This window comes from Bufo gargarizans, chromosome 6 (assembly GCF_014858855.1).
Source record: "Bufo gargarizans isolate SCDJY-AF-19 chromosome 6, ASM1485885v1, whole genome shotgun sequence".
Taxonomy (NCBI): domain Eukaryota; kingdom Metazoa; phylum Chordata; class Amphibia; order Anura; family Bufonidae; genus Bufo; species Bufo gargarizans.
In genome coordinates, this window is record NC_058085.1 from 362,505,377 (window position 1) to 362,519,157 (window position 13,781).

At 48.3% G+C, this 13,781-nt stretch overlaps 1 protein-coding gene across 1 annotated transcript; it reads left to right on the forward strand.

The window, feature by feature from the left end:
* The first annotated feature begins 1,085 nt into the window (after window positions 1-1,085).
* Window positions 1,086-13,306, forward strand: TPI1 (triosephosphate isomerase 1). The gene is made up of 7 exons (XM_044299916.1): window positions 1,086-1,286; window positions 7,392-7,515; window positions 7,588-7,672; window positions 8,301-8,433; window positions 10,713-10,798; window positions 12,338-12,425; window positions 13,027-13,306. The coding sequence occupies exons 1-7, from the start codon at window positions 1,175-1,177 to the stop codon at window positions 13,143-13,145; spliced, it is 747 nt and encodes a 248-aa protein (XP_044155851.1). The 5' UTR covers window positions 1,086-1,174; the 3' UTR covers window positions 13,146-13,306.
* The last annotated feature ends 475 nt before the right edge of the window (window positions 13,307-13,781 follow it).

Below are 13,781 nucleotides of genomic sequence, written 5' to 3' on the forward strand. Positions count from 1 at the left end.
ACCAAACTGCACATTTCAGAGTGGCCTTTCATTGTGGGCAGTCTAAGGCACACCTGTGCAGTATTCATGCTGTCTAATCAGCACCTTGATATGCCACACCTGTGAGGTGGGATGGAATATCTTGGCAAAGGAGAAGCGCTCACTAACACAGATTTAGACGGATTTGTGAACAATATGAGAGTAATGGGTCTTTTGTGTATGTAGAAAATGTTTCAGATCTTTGAGTTCAGCTCATGCAAAATGGGAGCAAAACCAAAAGTGTTGCGTTTATATATTTTGTTCAGGCCTATTGCACACGACCGTATGGCTTTTTCAGTGTTTTGCGGTCCGTTTTTCATGGATCCGTTGTTCCGTTTTTTGTTTCCGTTGTGTTTCCGTTTCTGTTCCGTTTTTCCGTTCCGTTTTTCCGTATGGCATATACAGTATACAGTAATTACATAGATAAAATTGGGCTGGGCATAACATTTTCAATAGATGGTTCAGGAAAAAAACGGAACGGAAACGGAAGACATACGGATGCATTTCCGTATGTGTTCCGTTTTTTTTGCGGATCCATTGACTTGAATGGAGCCACGGACTGTGATTTGCAGGGGAATAATAGGACATGTTCTATGTTAAAACGGAACGGAAAAACGGAAATACGGAAACGGAATGCATACGGAGTACATTCCGTTTTTTTTGCGGAACCATTGAAATGAATGGTTCCGTATACGGACCGTATATGGGACGCAAAAAACGGCCAGTAAACGGGAAAAAAAAACGGCCGTGTGCAATAGGCCTAAGTGTACATGGACTGAAACTATGACCCTGCGACTGCAGCCTGACAAGGTGCCAGAACCTTCTTAGAGAAAAGCCATCGGCGCCATGTAAATCAGAATTTAACCCCCTCCCCCACCCATTTATTGCATTGACCTTTCCCTCTATAATAACACAAACAAATACAGATTCTCCCTTCTATCCTGGCAGAAAAGAGCTTTGCCCACACTTAACATGGCGCCTGATTACGTACGACTTCTGTCAGAGCGTCGGTGGGCGGGGCCATCGGAACCTTTGCCCAGCGAGTGGGCGTGCTCGCCGCAGTTAATATTTAAAGGCGCCGCATTGAGAAGGTGCTCTTGTCAGCACCGCGCCCGGTTCATCCTCAGCACCGCGAGTCCCCGCAGCCGCCGCAGACATGTCTCCGAGGAAGTTTTTCGTGGGGGGGAACTGGAAGATGAACGGTGACAAGAAGAGCCTGGAGGAGCTGATCACCACCTTGAACGGCGGCAAGATCAACGCGGAGACAGGTGGGAGGGGCCGGAGGGAAGGTGTTAATACATGGGGTCATCTATAATGTGTGCCCCCCCTGTGGGGTCTGATCAGGGGTCAAAATCTGTGACCCTTGGGACCTTGTCATGGTGCCCATGCCCATTGGCCATGCCCATCCTGGGTGCCCACGTTATGTATTTGCCCATAATCCAGGTGACCGCCGTCAGCGATCTGACCATTGGCGCTGATTGTCGACCGGATCGGCTGTTATTGAGAACTATTATGACCACCTATCGAATAATGGGGCAAATATCCCCCAAACATGGTGCCCCCATCACCCTCCATAATAATCAACCGTCCAACCATGGATGTTGGTCCCAGCGGTCAGCCCCCCCCCCCCCTTTTCTGGACCTTTATGGTAGATCCCATCCATATACCATCACTGTATGTGCCCGGGGTAACCCTTTAATGGCCGTGTGTGTAAAACATCAGCAGGAGCGGTACATGGGTCACGTTCTGCCTCTTACACGGGTGACGTGGGTCATGGGGGGGCTCCAGGTGTTATTTGGGGGGTGCATAAACGGATGGTGGAGTCCTTCCTGTATCTTCCAGGGGATACTACAACCCCCAGCAGGCGCTGCTGCAGGCTTCTACTGTAGACCATGGTGCTGGGGTGGCAATACGGTCCTGGTGGGTGTGCCATGCAGTGAAAGGGTTAATGCATCGCTCTGCACGTAACTTCCTGTTGCTACGGTGAAAACCGCTAATTTTGCCCTTGTGTCCATGCGCACTGCGTGTGCCCGTCTGATGGATTCTCGTGCGGTTGGAGGGGGTTCACTGTAGATGGGGGAGGGGTGACCTGTAATACAGTAGACATGATGCTGGTTCAGTACCCATCATGCACTTGATGAGGTAGAACTACAAAACCCAGAAGTCCCTGAGGCTGAGCTGCAAAGAGATCGTTGCAGGAGCTATAAAAGGGCACAGGCTTGGCATGGGCACTGCCGCCGTGCTGGTCTCTGCCCCTTTGCAGCAGCTGCCTGTCTCTGCTTGCAGGCACGTACTCGCTCCCAACGCACTCAGCCATTTAAAGAGACAGTAACCTCAATGTGCTGACAGGCTGCAGTAATGGGGTCGGGCGCGCTCCCCGGCTCTCGTCCTCCCTGAGGCCAAAAGGCACAAGGATGTGCCCAACCCCGTCTCCTAAGTGACCTTTAACCCTTTGCACCTGTCACAGCTTAGTAGACGGCCTAAAAACAGCTTTGACCTTTCAGCCCTCTCTGCGTGAAGGTCGTGACTTTTAACCTTTTCCTCTGCCCAAAATAAACTGAGGGATGGTCCAAAAATAACCGGCAGCGCTCAGCGCGTGTGACCGAAGCCGCTCTCACATCCATATGAGACCCCACTTGGTCTCTGTACTAATGGAGTGCGAGGGCAGTTTGCAATTGATTGCTGGCAGTGAATAGAATAATTATTCCACCACAGGGTAAAAGAGCAGCATCGTTCTAATGTCCGTAAAATCATAAATAATTTTTGCCGCAGTTGAAGACGGTGGAAAAAAAAATCGGATTGATTCCCGTGTGGTTTTGTAATGGCCTCTGCATTACTGCCCCTGTGACCGGGGGGTGGGGGGTGGTGATCTGGATGATGAAACCTGAAATAGTCAGCAAATACTCATTCATTCCGGTTCTAATTTTAGGACTAGTCCTTAAGGGGTTAAAGGGGTTATCCCATGACTAATGTAAAAAATAATACAACACGGTACATGACGCCCTTTTTCTAAGGGTACTTTCACACTAGCGTTGTGCTATTGCGGCATAGAGTTCCGTCAAAAGGGCTCAATGCCGGAAAAGAACTGATCAGGCATAGCCCCATGCATTCTGAATGGATAGTATGCCTTCCGTTCAGTCACTGTCAAAAATGCCGTCCAAAATGCCGGATCTGGCATTAGTTCCCATTGACTGGCATTAGTGCCGGATCCTGCATTGCAAAACTGAAGGATGGATCCGTCCTTCCGGTCTGCGCATGCTGCCTGCCGGATCACACAAACGCTAGTGTGAAAGTAGCCTTACAGAGCTAGAACCAGCCCTGCACCTCACATGGATCCAGAGATCTCCTCATTTATTGCTCAGCTAGATTTATATCAAGCTGACAGCTCAAGGGGAGTGTCCATGCTCTGCCTATCACAGCTCAGGAGGCGTGTCTATGCTCTGCCTATCACAGCTAAGGAGGCAGTTGAAGGATGAAACTGAGCATGTGCGACCATCTCAGTGAGCAGGACAGAGAAATAAGAAAAAACAAACAGCAGGTGGCGCTATACAGATACATATTATTGACTAACACACTGGCTATGCAATTACAAAAGTATTTAGATCCAGGTGCTGTAGAATATTTTTTGTGGGAGAACCCCCTTTAAAGGGGTTGTCACTTCAGCAAATGGCATTTATCATGTACTCTTCCTAATGTATTGTGATTCTCCATATTGCCTCCTTTGCTGGCTTGATTCATTTTTTCCAGCACATTATATACTGCTCCGTTTCCATGGTTACGACCACCCTGTAGTCAATCAGTGGTGGTCGTTGTTGCACACTGTAGGAAAATACATCAGCCTCTCTGAGCTCACAAAGGCTACTCTCACACTTACGTTTTGGTTTCCGTTTGTGAGATCCGGTCAGGGCTCTCACACGCGGTCCAAAACAGATCCGTTTTGCCCTAATGCATTCTGAATGGAAAAGGATCCGCTCAGAATGCATCAGTTCAGTCTCCATTCCGCTCTGGCGGCTCTGCCTGCAGCGTTTTTCTGTCCGCCATGTGGTGCAGAGCAAGACCGATCCTGACGCACAATGTAAGTCAATGGGGACAGATCCGTTATTTGTGTCAGAGAAAACGGATCCGTCCCCCATTGAGTTTCAATGGTGTTCAAGACGGATTCGTCATGGCTATAGAAGACATAATACAACCGGATCCGTTCATGACGGATGCATGCGGTTGTATTATTGTAACAGAAGCGTTTTTTGCAGATCCATGACGGATCCGCAAAAAACACTAGTGTGAAAGTAGCCTTGCAGCAGGTCCGCAATACACGGACACTGGCCCGTGTGCACTCTGCATCGTGGATGTGGACCCATTCACTTTAATTGGTTCACAATCGCGGAGATGCGGAACGGAAGCACAGATTGGAACCCGCTGTTTCTATTCGTGCCTCTTTTTGTGGTGCGGATGGATCACGGACACATTTAAAGAGGACCTCTCACTACAATAACAAATGTAAACTAACTATACAGACATGGAGAGCGGCGCCCGGGGACCCCCCTGCACTTACTGTTATACCTGGGCGCCGCTCCGTTCTCCTGGTATCTTCAGATTTTCAGCTCAACTGGGTGGAGCCTGCCGGCGTCTCCTTCCTAGGCTGGAGTGCTGGCTGAGCGCTGGCCCCACCTTGTTGTTTAAGTGGGTGGGGCCTCGCAAGAAGGGGCATGGCTTCAGGTACAGCAGATTTACTATAATTCACCCCAGAAACTGGCGTATTGTAGCCGAAATCTCCACCTGCACCTATACCTGCCGCTTATACCTGCCGCTTGAAACGATGGCAAGTTTTCTGTATCCATTTCCCAGTATTTAAGAGCTCTGCTTGGTGTCACTGAATAGGAAGCTTAATAGTTTTTCCTTCCAGAAGACGAAAATGTGTCCTGGCCATGTGGTGGTCACACAGATGCGGGACTCATTCCAGTATCGCAACCCTGCATTATCACGTGACCAGGAGGGATTGCATTGAAGTTTCCTGTTTCTGACAGCAAGCAGAGATCTTTAAAACCATAGGGAGTTGATACAATACACGCAGTATGGTGTACATCACTGGCATCACTTTTTAATGCCATTTTTTTTCTTGTGTTTTTGAAAATTTACAGCTCCTCATGTTCTCCCCCACTACTTGTTTCTGCCACTAGGTGGCAGTGTGCAGGCAGCTTTTATTCATATGTATTGGAGCCATATAAAGCTGTATATAGATTGCCCCCTAGTGGCAGCAGGCCAACACTGTATGTGGGGGAAACAGGAGGTACGTTGTGTGCTAATAATGGGGCATTGGAGATGATTATAAAGTATATTAGAAAACTCGCCAACGAGCCTCGTATCATGTAGATGCCCAAAAATGTCATCTCTGTACTGAATGGCGTCACCCACTGGTGCTGGCTTATGGGCAGGCGGCAGAAATAATTTGGGTGTCACTTGTATAGATTATTTAAGAGGCAGGTGGGATTCCTGATGAATAATCACAATAGAATATTTATTTATTTTTATTTTTTCCCCCCCCCTTTTGAAGTCTGTTAACCCTGAAAGTTGTGCTGTGGCTGATTAGTCCAGGAAGCTGAGATACGGGGGCTGTATGAAGATCCTCACACTGTAGAGTGGGCAGTCCCCACGTGACGCCCCAAATCTCAGCTACCTGGAATGTGGTCTTTTGGAGGGGGAGTTTGCAGGCCCCGAGTGGAGAGTTTAAAGGGGTCTTCTTACTTTTAGGCAGGATTAGTAAATCTGACTAGTATGCCTGCTCGCTATGGGTTACCGGTGACCAGTAAAATATGTGAAGAGACTCGTTAAAGGGGTTGTCTCATTTGAGACATTAGTGGTATAACGCTAGGATTGTCAGATGGGACCTGTGCCTATCTCCAGAACTGGACCCCTGAAGTGAGCGGAGAGCAGCTGCGCATGTGTGGCCACCCTCCATTCATTTCTATGGGAGTGCTGAGAATAACAAGTGCTGGCTCAGCTATCTCTGGCGTTCCCATATAAGTGAATGGAGCGGTGGAGGCGCTTGCGCTGTGCACTCTGGTCACTTAATTGGACTGCCGAAAATGGCGAAGTGCTATTTTCTGAGTTCCCATAGAAGTTAATGGAGAGCAGTGCATGCGCGGTGCGCTAGCCTTCACTTTCGGGTCCTGTTCTGGAGATAGGTGCAGGTCTCGGAGGTGGCACCTCTACCAGCGATAGGCCATCAAAGTCCCAGATGACGCTACCCCTTTAATGCCCCCTTCAGACAGCAGCCACGCCCTGAAGGGACCCTGTTCTGATGAGCCAACTGGCGGTGTAGCAGAGCTGGCACCCGTTACCGCACCGTGTAGGTCAGCCTGGGTAACGTGCACTGGGATAGTTTTACAGTACATTTTCCAAACTGTAATTCCAGAAGGCGCTTCAGGGACTGTGATCTAGGATATTCTGCCATAAAGGGAATTTGGCATCAGAAAATGGTCTCTTGTTTTTAACTCTTTTTTTTTTTTTTGTCTTTTGTCCGTGTCACGATCTGTATTAAAAAATGAATCCTGAGAACCTGGCGTTTTCACTCTGACCCTAACAATAGGCTGACGCCTCCTGCTCTGTAGAGGTTGCTTCTCAGCAGTCCTCTCATTATCACTGGCAGCACCTCTATATAGATAACGGGCTCCAGAGCTCATCTCCTACCCCTCCCTGCACAGGTGGCAGAGCACAGAAGTCAGTGAGTCCTCTCCAGACTACAGGTTCCTATGGTCCTTGTGGCTGCTGTGAAGAAAGTCTATAAATATTATCAGCAGCCCCCATAATTATATACAGAATAAATCTACAGTCAGAAAATGTGGGGGTTACCCTCCCAAAAAAGCCTCCCCTGCAACATTGGATGTACCTTGGGGAACTGCACCCAGTAAAAAGTTCACTTTGAGTTCTGAGAACAGACTATTCTGATCAGATCACTGGTTGTCAGATTTCTTAGCTTTGATTGCTTTCCTTTTGATCGCTGGCAGTGAGAGAACAAGGTTGTCAGGCCTAATTTACACCCCTATTTACATGCAAAGATTATTCCTACTAAAAGTTATGAATGAATTTCCAGCAGTCTACAGTAAAAGATCCAGCTGGGTGTTACCAGTTGGGGGCGTGTCCCTGCAGTCTGATACTGGAAACACTGATTGGGTAGTGCCATTGTTTCAGGGACCCATCCCCCAAACTGGTAACCCTCAGATGTAAATTTACTACTATATTCTAGTAGGAATAATTGAGGAATTGCACAACAGATGCTTCAGAATAATTACATGGAGGATGCAAGTAGTTACTAAAACAGAGGGCACGGGGCGTGTGACTGGTAAAGTGAAATGTTTCCTCCTCTTCCTTTCCAGAGGTGGTCTGCGGCGCACCCTCCATTTACCTGGACTTTGCCCGGCAGAAGCTTGACCCAAAATTTGCAGTAGCCGCACAGAACTGTTACAAAGTGTCTAAGGGGGCGTTCACCGGTGAGATCAGGTACGTGTCCTGCCGCTCGCCTCCGTATGCGGCGCTATAACCTGTATGTAACCCGATCCCATTATCTTCCAGCCCTGCCATGATCAAAGATGTCGGCGCCACCTGGGTGATTCTGGGACATTCCGAGAGGAGACATGTTTTCGGGGAATCTGATGAGGTGAGATCATCGTCCCCCAAATATTCATGGATTTGGTCGTTTTTACCTTTCACCAATGAATGTGGATCTTGCAGACGACTGTTTGCTGGTGCAGAGGATCTTCGTAGTATTAAAGGGTTAGCAGAAGGTACCGCGCCCCTGTGCATGGGAGGTGGCTGGTATTTAAAGTGAATTTGGCTAAGCTGCAATACCAGACACGACCTACAGATGAGAGTGGTGCTGTCTTAAGTTGCAGAACTTGAGCTTTACTTGAGAACCCCTTTCACTCTTCCCCATGAAGTCCCGGGTTGCTCCTATGGCGCACTATCTGGGGCAGATCCCTTGTGGGAGTCTGATGCATCCTGTTCTAACAGCTGGAGACGTCTCTGATCCTGGCTGTTTAACCCCTTAGATGCTGCAACCAAAGCACCTATGAATTCTACAGCTGAGATGGGGCTGCCTCTGTCAGCCCATTGGAGTACACGTGACTGGTGCCAGGGAGTTACCCTGGCAGCTGGGGGCCCAAAAAAGGTTTAGCAGAGGTGTGGGCGAAGAGTTTGCCATTACAAATGTCACCAGAGGGGATATGAGTTTTTTTTTAGTTCACTGCTTTGCAGCTTGAGTATTTCCTGCATTCTCTGCTCTACAGCTGATTGGCCAGAAGGTGGCGCATGCTCTGTCTGAGAACGTCGAGGTGATCGCCTGTATCGGAGAGAAGCTGGATCAGCGCGAGGCTGGAATCACAGAGAAAGTTGTGTTTGAGCAGACGAAGTTCATCGCAGGTGTGTGTTTCTACCTGTTCACACCCACTGGGGTTATCATGCCCAGCCGTGTAATATTTAAAGGGACTCTGTCACCAGTTTCTAACCCCCCCCTTTTAAAACTATTGTTCTCTCTATGGTGCCCTTGTCATTACAAAGCTGTTATAAGATAAATCCGCCGTCTAGTTTTGATAAAAATCGCTTTTATCTAACCTGTCAATCTTCTGGATAAGGTGCCCAGGGCGTTTCTGAAGGTCTGAATCTGCCGCTCTCCGCCGCCGCCGTTGGTGCCCAGCTCCTCCCATGATCCTTTCAGCGCCACCTGGATGTAATGAAATCCGCCTCCGGCTCTCCTCAGTGCCCCCTCCTCCTTTTCAAAGATCCCGCGCGTGCGCACAGGCCTGTGCCTGATGCGCCCGTGCGGACTTTTAGATTCTGCCTCGTTGAGCGAAGTGCGCGTGAGAATGCGCGAACGCGCGCTTCGCTCAACGAGGCAGAATCTAAAAGTCTGCACGGGCGCATCAGGCACAGGCCTGTGCGCACGCACGGGATCTTTGAAAAGGAGGAGGGGGCACTGAGGAGAGCCGGAGGCGGATTGCATTACATCGAGGTGGCGCTGAAAGGATTATGGGAGGAGCTGGGCACCAACGGCGGCGGCGGAGAGCGGCAGATTCAGACCTTCAGAAACGCCCTGGGCACCTTATCCAGAAGATTGACAGGTTAGATAAAAGCGATTTTTATCAAAACTAGACGGCGGATTTATCTTATAACAACAGCTTTGTAATGACAAGGGCACCATGGAGAGAACAATAGTTTTAAAAGGGGGGGGTTAGAAACTGGTGACAGTCCCTTTAACCCGGGGGCGTTGCCTGAGTGTCCAAAGACCAGAAACGAGCCCGAAGGCTTTATGTAAGAACACTACTACTTCCACATCATGACCTGCCCATAATACCGCCATGTAGTGGTATATACACTGTCTATAAAGCACCGATGTAGAACTGACAGGTGACTACAGTACAATTTATATTCTGTGACCTCTTCTGTGATGTATTTCCCACTTGGCCCAGATCACCATGATGTCTTCTCCTGGCAAGACCCCTTTGACTGTTCACTTTCCAGCCCATTCCCACCTATTCCCCACCTTTGTAGACAGACTTCCTGTCCTATTAGCACATTTGACAGCACCTTAGGCCTCTTTCACACGAGCGTGACGGATTAGGTACGGGTGCGTTCAGTGAAACTCGCACCATTTTGCAAGCAAGTTCAGTCAGTTTTGTCTGCGATTGCGTTCAGTTTTTTCTGCGCGGGTACAATGTGTTTTGATGCATTTTTCACGCGTGTGATAAAAAAAAAAAAAAAAAATGTTTACAAACGACATCTCCTAGCAACCATCAGTGAAAAACGCATCCCACCCGCACTTCCGGATGCAATGCGTTTTTCATTGAAGCCCCATTCATTTCTGTGTGCAAAACGCAGAATATAGAACATGCTGCGATTTTCACGCAATGCAGAACTGATGCGTGAAAAAAAACGCTCATGTACACAGACCCATTGAAATGAATGGGTCAGGATTCAGTGCGGCTGCTATGCGTTCACGTCACGCATTGCACCCGTGCGGTAAAACTTGCTTGTGTGAAAGGGGCCTTACTGTAGCAATAATGGTAGCACCCCGATGGGGCCCTGAAAACCAACAGTGGTGAACAGAGGACCCTGTAGTGACAGCGCCTTCCTTTGTGTATCGGTGCTCCACACACATTCATAGTGCCCAGTTTGAGTCGCACACTCGCAGCAGTGCCCCCCACACATTGTTGGTGCCCATTAAAATAATTAATACTTCCCTATCCCTGTTCCCAGAAGGCCCAGCCTGGGGCCTCTGTCCTGTGCAGTCAGTGGCTCAGCCCAGGTGTGCACGATGACGTCACAGCACCCACTGGTCTTCAGGCATCTTGTCTGCTACGCCACCAATTTCACCCCTCTGTGCCCTGTGCTGCACACTTGCCTCCTGCATCGTTATTCTTACCGCCCCTGGAAGAACCCATCATACGTCAGTGGGTTCTGGGATCCATCGTATCTGACACCACAACACAGATGTGAACAGAACCTGAGTTGGACATGGCCGCCCTGTTACTTCCTGATCTCATTTATCTTTATGGAGGACGTATTATTCTCTAGGACTCTGTCCTTGTTCATTCCAGTCCCGCTGCACCCCCTACCATAAATCAACAGACTTGTATTGGATCCATGGGCTCTCGCCATCCAGTCGTGTCGTCCTGATCAGTGTGAACCCTTCTCCCTTGCAGATAACGTGAAGGATTGGAGTAAGGTTGTCTTGGCGTATGAACCAGTCTGGGCCATTGGTACTGGAAAGACTGCAACCCCCCAACAAGTGAGTACTGTACCCCGAGTGCACGGTTCCTTGAATACAAGTCCCCATCCATAAGAATAAGATGGCTGTCGACATTGGGAATACTGAAGGATCTTGGTGGCTAAGGCATCTCCATGCAGTACTTGGGGGTCACTTATATACAAAGGTTTGCCCACCTGCACTTCAAAGACCCTGAGCTCTGGGTTTCTGCTTTGGAGGGTGTTCCTTCTGAAGGTGTTGGGTATCCATGACGGTTTTTCCTTGAAGCAGTTTTTGTGCTAAGTTTGTTAGTTATGCCCTATTTACACGATGGGGGATTACTAGCTTATCACTGGTGGTCCAACCACTGGGACTCCCACCGACCCCCGAGATCAAAGGTCCTGTTCTGATGAAGTGGCAGGTCGTGCATGCTCACTGGCGCTCCATTCATTCTTTGCACCGGAGATAGTTGAGTACAGCGCTCCTATAGAGAATGAATGGGGGTCCCAGCGATCGGACCCCCAGCAATCAGTTAGTTATCCTGTGGATAGGGGCTTATAAACTTGACAGAAGCCTATTAACAATCACTGGCTTTGGATCAAGACAAATCCAATAGATTAACAAGTCCAATGCAATACTAATTTTTGGAGTAAAAAACGACCCAAAAAGTCAGAACCTGGGCCACGTGGGTTAGTTTTGTCCAGTCTGACACTAGATTTGGCTATTAAGCTGCTTGCTCACCGTCCTACCACAGGACCTCCACCCAGAGACGGGCTGTCCACTGAAGTATAAGGGCTCATGCACACAAACGGATTTTCTTTCCAGGTCTGCTTTTTTTACAGACAAGGATAGTACCGTTCTATTGGGGGCCAGCTGTTCCATTCTGCAAAATACGGAATGCACACAGACTTCATACGTATTTTATTTTTTTTGCAGACTGCAAAATACATATGGTCATGTGCATGAGCCCTAACTTAGGCCTCATGCACATGACCGTATGTATTTTGCAGTCCGTAAAAAATACAGAAGACATCAGTGTGCATTCCATATTTTCTGGAACAGCTCGCCCTTTATAGAACAGTCCTATCCTTGTCCATAATGCGGACAATAATGGGACATGTTCTATTTTGCGGAACGTAAATACAGAAACGGAATGCACACAAAGTACCTTCCTCTTTCTAACCCGTTGAAGTGAATGCTTCTGCATACGGTCCGCCAAAAAAAGTAATGTACACTGAAAGAAAATACTATCGTGTGCATGAGCACTTCGAAGACAGACAAGCCAGTGCAGGTCCCACCTATAGGCCCGTTTTATAGGACCTGCTAAGAGAATGAACACTAAAATCTGATGTTCTCCATGTGCAATGTCAGCTGTATCTAGAGGGGGGAGCAGACGCCCAGACCTCTGCCACATAGGACAGCATTGGTATAAGTGGCACATGGTGCTATGTTCTTTATATAGTGTCTGGTGGCACTGCGCCATCTTCTGGCTCACATTAGAGCCCTCAGACACAATTGCACTTCCTTACGTTATGTGAACACGTTGTGTATATTGACCCTCCTTCATGTCTTGCTCTCCAGGCCCAGGAGGTGCACCTAAAGCTCCGTGATTGGCTGAAGTCTAATGTCTCTGAACAAGTTGCCCAGTCAGTCCGCATCATCTACGGAGGTAAAGTATCACCAGTAAAAACAATCTTCTGCTGGTATGAAGTCCCTAAGCACATCAGTCCTCTTGTGTAGGAAACCCTACCTGTCGTCCTGGGTTTTTGGAGTGCTGCGAAACTGTTAGAGATGTCTGTCAGCAAGTTTTGACAGTTTCCATTAGATCCAAGCAGAATTGTGAATGCAGCTCTGCAGTATATTATATATCACAATGTAGCGTATCTGTAGATGGGCAGAAGATTATGGTTGGCACAATGTTTGTATGACTTATTAGTATTATGCGGAGTGCCATTCTGTGTAAGTATTCAGTAGTCACCTGGCCATACCCTAAAGCGGGCATCCTCAAACTGCGGCCCTCCAGCTGTTGTAAAACTACAACTCCCACAATGCCCTGCTGTAGGCTGTTCAGGCATGCTGGGAGTTGTAGTTTTGCAACAGCTGGAGGGCTACAGTTTGAGTCTGCCTGCCCTAAAGCATAAAGCCAGGTGACTGCCACAGGCGAGATCGTTCGCTCACACACACGCTTATTTGCACAACCTTTTATCACTTCTTCCTCAACTAAATTTAGTTAGGAATTGTTAAACTTATTGCACCCTCTCTGTTTTTAGGCTCAGTCACTGGAGGAACCTGCAAGGAGCTGGCGTCCCAGCCTGATATTGATGGCTTCCTGGTGGGAGGCGCTTCACTGAAGCCAGAATTCATTGAGATCATCAACGCCAAGCATTAATCTGTCCTGTTCTCCTACTGTTCCCGTCTCATTAACGGTTTAGCAGTGTTGTGACTCTTGCGTCCCTCATTTACATGTCCGGTAGGCCCTTGGTGTGAGCCGCCTCGTCCTAGGTGACTCTGTGTGGTTCATCTGTAATAAAGAGAAAAGTCTCAGTCAAATTGTTTCTCTTCCTGGATTATGTGAAAAATGACAAAACGTAATTGTTAGAAACCATTAGATGATGGTCCAGGAGATGGCTCACCTGGTGGACCACATTCTTCAGGCTAATCTATCCTGATGTAAACCAATATGTGGGCTGGCCTATCCTATAGAACAGCGGTGGGGAACCTCCAGCCCGAGAGCTGCATGTGGCCCCCAGGATCAATTCATGTGGCCCCCTGCTAGAACATATAGTGGAAATGCTAATGAACGCTCCCATTATGGAAGCGGCCATTAGCATGCGTGAGTGAGAACAGCGCTGCACTGGCTGTCCTCACCTTCCCTGGTCTTAGCTGCCATTAATGCCAAATAAAGAACTGAATAAATAACATTCTGAACTTAAAAATGCTATGTTTGGTCAAAGTGGCACCTGTACTATATGCAAGATCTATAGTGCAGGCGCCATGTTGTGCTGCAAAAAATACAGCGCTCTAG

Coding starts and splice junctions, on each gene's coding strand:
- TPI1 (XM_044299916.1), top strand. CDS start 1,175: ATGTCTCCGAGGAAGTTTTTCGTGGGGGGGAACTGGAAGATGAACGGT. Junction 7,516..7,587: donor GCGTTCACCGGTGAGATCAG/GTACGTGTCCTG, acceptor ATTATCTTCCAG/CCCTGCCATGATCAAAGATG. Junction 8,434..10,712: donor GCAGACGAAGTTCATCGCAG/GTGTGTGTTTCT, acceptor TCTCCCTTGCAG/ATAACGTGAAGGATTGGAGT.